Source organism: Benincasa hispida, chromosome 2, assembly GCF_027475165.1.
Source record: "Benincasa hispida cultivar pf3 chromosome 2, pf3_genome.v1.1, whole genome shotgun sequence".
Taxonomy (NCBI): domain Eukaryota; kingdom Viridiplantae; phylum Streptophyta; class Magnoliopsida; order Cucurbitales; family Cucurbitaceae; genus Benincasa; species Benincasa hispida.
The window spans coordinates 8,481,916-8,489,006 of record NC_143479.1 but is presented as its reverse complement, the minus strand read 5'-3'; the positions used below and the strand labels follow the sequence as shown (position 1 = coordinate 8,489,006).

The 7,091-nt window shown below is 38.0% G+C and overlaps 1 protein-coding gene across 1 annotated transcript; it reads left to right on the top strand.

Annotated features, from left to right (window-relative positions):
* The first annotated feature begins 5,674 nt into the window (after positions 1-5,674).
* Positions 5,675-6,846, top strand: LOC120071239 (germin-like protein subfamily T member 2). The gene has a single exon (XM_090310893.1). It carries the CDS (start codon positions 5,952-5,954, stop codon positions 6,615-6,617), a length of 666 nt encoding a protein of 221 aa, XP_090167019.1. The 5' UTR covers positions 5,675-5,951; the 3' UTR covers positions 6,618-6,846.
* The last annotated feature ends 245 nt before the right edge of the window (positions 6,847-7,091 follow it).

The following is a 7,091-nucleotide window of genomic DNA, read 5'->3' as shown; positions in this document are numbered from 1 at the left end:
TGATGGACATGTGGCCTAAATGCTCTTCCAATGATTGACTATAGATCAATATATCATCAAAAAATACAAGGACAAATTTGTACAGATGAGGCCTGAGTATATCATTGACCATAGACTGAAATGTCGGGTTCATTCTTTAATCCAAATGGCATGACAAAAAATTTGTAATGACCCTCATGTGTACGAAATGCAGTCTTGTGCATATCCATCACCCGAACACGAATATGGTGATACCCTGATTTTAAATCAATTTTAGAAAAGATCGTTGCTCCACACAGCTCATCCAATAATTCATCTATTAAAGGAATAGGATACTTATCTGGTATGGTCACATTGTTCAATACTTAGTAATCTACCAAAAAAACGGCAACTGCCATCCCTTTTTTTTTTTTACCAAGAGGACCGGACTCGAGAAAGCACTCCGGCTTGGCTGTATAATGCAGGCCACCAACATCTCTTGTGCTAGTCTTTCGACTTCATCTTTTTGACACCGGATATCGGTACGGGCGCACATTTATCGGCCCGACATTGGGTTCCAACTTGATCGCGTGATCACGGAGTCTCCTAGGAGGCAAAGCAAAAGAAATTTCAAACACTTTTAAAAGATTACCTAACACAAATCTTACCGATGATGGCAAGTTGGATAGATCAATCGTAGAACCATCTGGTTCCAAATCACCCTGTTCCATAATACCCAACTCGAGGAGCATGGCATGATCCTCTTCTCCTAGCATTTTCATCATAGATTTAAGGGACACTTGTGATTTCATCAAGCTTCGATCTCCTTGTAAGTGCACTATCCACTCACCAATCTAGAAATCCATCTCGGACCGTCGATATTCAAATTGGACTTTGCCTAATGTCTCCAGCCATGATACCTCCAAAATGATATCAGCATTTCCATGAGGTAAAGGAAATAATTCACGAGTAATAGATAGATTAGAGGTTGTAATAACTACTCCCTTACAGACTCCAATTGTCCGTACGACCCCACCTGTTCCCAACATTACTCCATGACTTTCAAATGGATCTATAGGGATTTTTAGTGAGGACACAATCTCCTCTGAGATGAAATTGTGGGTGGCGCCTCCATCAATTAGAACGACGACCTCCCTACCTCGTAACTTCCCTTTTATCTTCAACGTTTTTTTGGGAATTTAGGCCCGCCAAGGAGTTCAAATATAGGTTTGCTACATCAGTGTCCTTCGGCTCCATCGCATGTTCCTCTAGTTCATTGAGCTTGGATTCCAGCTCATCCCCAAACTCTTCCCCTTCTTGCATCACGATGACGTTGAGCTCCTTCTTTTTACAGCAATGTCCAGGGTTAAATTTCTCATTGCATTTGAAGCATAACCCCCTTTCTTTCTTCAATCGCAACTTTGTATCTGATAATCATTTAGATGGTTGGGACATCACATTTCTTCCTCCGAATTCGTGCGGCGGTGTTAATCGTCGTGGACGAAGTAGTAGCACTACGACTAGGGTTAATTGTGATCGTCTGAGCAGTTGAAGAACACTCATTTGTAGTCGACCCGGTTGGGTTAGAAGACCCGCCTGCCCCCGCCCCGCTTTTGTTTGGGCTTGGATTCGACCCAACATTCTGAAATTGTTTGAGCTGATATTGCTGGTCATCTTCAATTAATTGGGCCATCATCATTTTAGCCTCTAGGCCCTAGAGTTTTAATTTCCTCATTTCACTTTGGATATCTTCTTTAAGCCCACATACGGATTTGCTTTTTAGGGCTTTGTTACTCAGATCCTTTAGGCCCGTTGAGTATCGCTCGAATTGCTGTCGATATGCCCGTATGATCATCTCTTGTCGCAGTTTCATTTATCGAGCATGTTTCTCACCATGATCCGACGGCCGGAATCGCTTCCACAGTAAGTTGTGAAACACACTTCAGCTTTCGACGAGTTCCCTATCCTCCTTCCAACGATACCAATCCAGAGCTTCTCCTTCCAGACAAAGGATAACGACATCTAACTTGTCCCTCTCCATCAACCGATTCACCACGAAGTATCTTTCCACACGATGTAGCCATCCATCAACGTTTTCTTCCTCTTCCCCTTTGAAAACGGGAACCTCTAATTATCGTAGCCGCATATCAAATAGAGAGACTTCTCGATTGTTTGGATTGAAGGGAGCGCCAATCGCCAGAGCACTGGCCTCCCCGTCACTTGTGGAGTTTGGGTTATGATCCCCTTTCCCTTCCCGAGTTGTGTTTTCGTTCATGGGTTTCTTCCCTTTATCCGTAAGTGTTTTTTTCGATGATGACACTTCTTTCACCGATCCTCTCCCAACACTCCTATAATGCTTGCATCCATTTCTTCATGTCCTCCCTCATTAAAGAAAAGTTCGTTTCCGACCTCTATTCCGCATTTGCTTCTTGCTTCAGCTTCTGCAAACCCGGTCTCCAGCTTCTTCTCCAACACCCTATGGTGGCCAGAAGCTTTGATGAATGGAGCTTCCACCAACCCTTCAACCTCTGCTACTTTGGCCAACAAGCTAGGGGTGTACATGGTCCGGGTTGGAAGAATTTTGTGGACCAACCCAAAAAATTGGATTGGCTAATAATGAACCCTATCGGTTCATTTTTAAGGGTAAACCCAACCCAATCCAAAATTTCTGGATTGGGTCGTGTTGGGTCACCGGTTCTTTTTTTTTTATTTTATTTTTTTGAATGTTTTTTTTCGGTTACTTCCCGTTCTATTGAATAATTTGATTTTTGTAGGTCAATAAACCTCCATATTACAAAAGTGAACTAATTCTAAATATATTACCAATTAATAAAAATTTAATAATAAGAAACTACCATAAATTTGAAATTTTAACATTTACATTCAAATACAACTACCATAACTTCAAAAGAAACTTCCTCAAATAATTCAATTCAAATGTTCAAGTTCAAAATCTCTACTCAAAATATTCAAGTCTCCATTCAAAATAGAAACAAAAAGTCCAAGTTTAATAATGACTAGTGGCCTATTGCATAAAATTCCAAGTTCAATAATAACATTCAAGAGCACCAATGCACCATGAGGCATGACGAATGGCTTGAAAGAGTTCTTCATCTTTGGTCTTTTCACTTAGGTAATAATAATATTTGATCTTATGATAGTAAAACTTACCATTAAAATCATCATTATGCTTCAAATCCAATTCCTTATTTCAAAAGGACCGAAGATGATGGACTCTCTACAAAACAAATCATGCAAAATTAAATATATTAATTATTTGAGCATAATATATATTAGATATGTACAATAAACAATTTAGAAAATTGCATTACCACTACTGCTGTCCATCTATAAAATAAATGAAACTAGTAAACAACTAATTATACCTACCTATATAATTAAAAAAAAAACAAACACTAGCTTCTCAATTAACTCATAACAACTCATGTATAAAGATCAATCATCAATCAATCACACATAAACAGTACATGTACATAATAAAAATTAAATTATTTTATTCATGGGGAAGTTTGAAAATGGTGATTCTCTGATTCTGTGTCCGTTGTGACGACTTTGAAGAATTTAACTGTTCTCAAGACACTGCGAGATTGAATAAAAATTTATTTATTAATAAATCTACGTTTGAATGGAATAGCGATTTACAATTCAAATGAAAGCTCTAATAATTTACAATTGAATTTGAATGGCACAATTGAATGGCACAAAAAAAAACTTGGAACTCCCAAAGTTAAGGGGTATAGATTGATATTTGCCCCTTTTTTTATTTGTTTCCTAGTCTACTTTCAATTTTTTTTTTTTTTTGAAATCGTGGTCGAATTTAAAAACTAGAAAGAATTTGATCAAGATTACTAGAGTGTTTATATACAAGTGAAAAAAAAAAAAATAGTTATGCATAGTTTTTATAAGTGTAATTTTTAAGAAACCAAAACCTAAAAACAAAACTGTCACAAAAAATGGCCTTGGCTTTATCTCGTTGAAATATTTGCACTCAACTAATCAAATGGTTGTTGGATAGCTTCGGGGGAAATGATAAGCATCATTGCTTTATTGAAGAAAATACCAATATGTGAGTAGTAAAGCTTGGAGCAGTAGGCGAAATTTTCTACATTCACGACATTGACGCGAATGTGGTATTAACTGTCTTATAAAGATCTATTTGAACATTTGCAAAATTTTCTACATTCACGACATTGAAAGTGAAAGCGTGAGTTAGTACCGGAACTGGAAGCGAGGGACTGAGGGAGACCGGGTCGGAAGCGTGAGGCGTGGGTCGGATTTGACGAGGCGGAGACCGGATCGGAAGCGGAGGGTTTTCGTTCGGCTAAGGCGGAGGGGTTTCGTTTCGACGGAAGCGGCGAGGGCGACCCAAGAGGCGAGGGTGAGCGAAGATTCGATTGTTTTGATTGGAAGCCGCCAGGGGAACGGCGACTGTGAGGGTGAGGCAACTGATTGGCGAGGGACCGAGGGTTTCGTTTCTTCGAGTTCGGACTTCAATTCAATTTCTGTTTTGTTTTGTTTTTTTTAATATATATATATATATATCGACCCAACCTTGAAATGGAGTAACCCAAGACCCGACCTGGATTTAATATTTTTGAAAATTTTCAAGGGTTGGGTAGTCTGGGTTAATTGGGTTATCGGGTGTTTTGAACACTCCTACAACAAGCTAGTCATCTTCTCCTCCAATTCAATCACTCTAGTTTCCATTTTCCCCACTATTCCAAGATCAACCGCTTTGATACCAAAGTTGATAAACCTAGGCTTCAACTTTATTTATCAACGAGGAAGGATTTCAAAAGCCTCCCAATCTCTCCACAATTCTCTAAAAGACCCAATACAAGATGATTGTCAAAAGATATCCCTCCCCACACAGATATATGGTATAAAAAGAGAGTGAACAAAACAAATATAATAGACTCATGCCCCTCTTAACGAACAAGATTCCCATGGGTCCGCTACATAACGAATCTTATCCTTTCCAATTCTTCTGGCTATAGACCTTCAGCACTGGGGTCTATCAAAAAACCTATTTCTTTACGTCTTAATTATTCACAAAATTGACTTGTAATTCTATAATGTTTTGTGGTGCGTAGAAAGGATGACGGTTAAATTTTTGTGTTGCTAAAATCAATATTATTGCCACAAAATTGACTGGGTAAGTTAATTCCAAATTTACAATGTCCTTTGAGTGTGTGTTTATAAGTTTAAGCTTTTACCCCATATGACAAGATTGATTTTTTCCAATTGGTGATCCAATTGGCTACTTGTAATTATGTCAGCAAGTTCAGAAATTGTCAACTACCAATTTAAAGCTTGACCTGGCCTCTGGGTGACTCTTCCTATGACGTTGCTTAACAAAATCAACTCTCTTTGTAACTCTCTTTTCATTTTTTATCAATAAAAAGGAGAAAAAACTCTTTCTATGTAATCTCTAATGTTAGCTAATGACCTTGTCATTTCAGTAAGAATGGTTGGGCTATAGGAATAGAAAAAGGGAAATGGAAGAAAATTGGTTTCTTTTTTGAGAGAAAATTGGACAAGGAGAAGTAAAAAAGTTGGGATCTAACCAAGTCAATGCTTCAAGGTTCTCGAGTATGAGACTGAATCAATCCCCCCCCACCCACTTCTTTAAGATTTAGTTTCTTTCTCCAAAAAAAATATATGAAAAGGCTTGACTTTATGTCGCTTTATCCTTGTCCAAACCCAACTAACCTTCACCATTTTTCTGGATTAAGACTGTGTAATCTTAGTTTTAAGCTTTTATTATTTGTAAGGTCAGCATAGGAAGGCTCCTCAACAGATTAGTATATTCTTATCATAATAATTTATCCATTGATATGTTGCTTGAGAAAAGAGAATTGATGAAGACAACTGATCCATGAAAAGTATTTAAGAGGACTCAACGCTCTTAACTACCTCAATCAGCAAGCTTGGGCTTAATAATCTTTCTGAGACTAAACTGCTTGGCCACCATGATTGCTTTGAGAAACTCACCTTTAAACATGCTTTCTTGCTTCATTATATTGTTGCTTCTTCCTTATCCTTCCTTGTCAGCCGACCTCGATCCGTTGCAGGACTTCTGTGTTGCTGATTTAAATGCTACTATTTCCCTTAATGGCTTCCCTTGCAAGCCAGTTTCAGAAGTTACTGCAGATGATTTCTTCTTTGATGGATTGAGCAAAGAGGGCAACACAGATAATCCTTTTGGTTTTGGGGTCACACAAGGAAATGTTCTTGCATTTCCAGGACTCAATACACTTGGGCTATCCATGAACCGTGTCGACCTTGCTAAGGGAGGAATAAATGCTCCTCACTCACATCCTCGTGCCTCCGAAAGCATCGTCGTTATTAAAGGGAAGGTTCTTGTTGGTTTTGTGTCAACAAGAAATGTGTACTATTATAAGGTTTTGACTGTAGGGCAGATGTTCATTGTTCCCAGAGGACTTGTTCATTTCCAGTATAATGTTGGGCATAGCAAAGCAATTCTGCTTACAGCTTTCAATAGTCAGTTGCCAGGGGCTGTGGTCGTGTCTCGAACTTTGTTCGCTTCAAATCCTCCGATCCCTGTCAAAATTTTGACAAAGACCTTCCAGGTTGACGATGGTGTTATCAACAGCATAAAGTCCAAGTTTGCTTAATTTTACTCTTCCTTTGTCAATTTTACTGAAGATTGATACTTTTCTGCACAATAAATCTAATTCATAGTCCTGAATGTGAATGTATTAACATTACAGCATAAAAGGCAGTCATGTGAGGGTGTTTTGTATAATTCAACTGTTCTTGATGCTTGCATTTCTTTCTGTTGTTCAGTGAAATGTGAAGATAATAGAATAATATGTTAAATAAACAAATAAACCAATTTACTTATTTCGTTTCATTATAATTTTTATTTTTTACATCATATGTATCTAATTCAGGAAGAATTATATAGAGGGCCCATTTTTAGGGCCAAATAAAATTAACCCCAATTTTGAAAACTAATAAAATTTGGCATTTCGTTTATGTCATCACTGTGCGAAAGTATCAAGTTAACCTCAAGGGCATTTTTCTTCTTCCTTCTTTGTTTTTGCATTTTTCTCGCTCAATCTGCGTTTGCCTTCACTTTCGCTTCT

Coding starts and splice junctions, on each gene's coding strand:
- LOC120071239 (XM_090310893.1), top strand. CDS start 5,952: ATGATTGCTTTGAGAAACTCACCTTTAAACATGCTTTCTTGCTTCATT.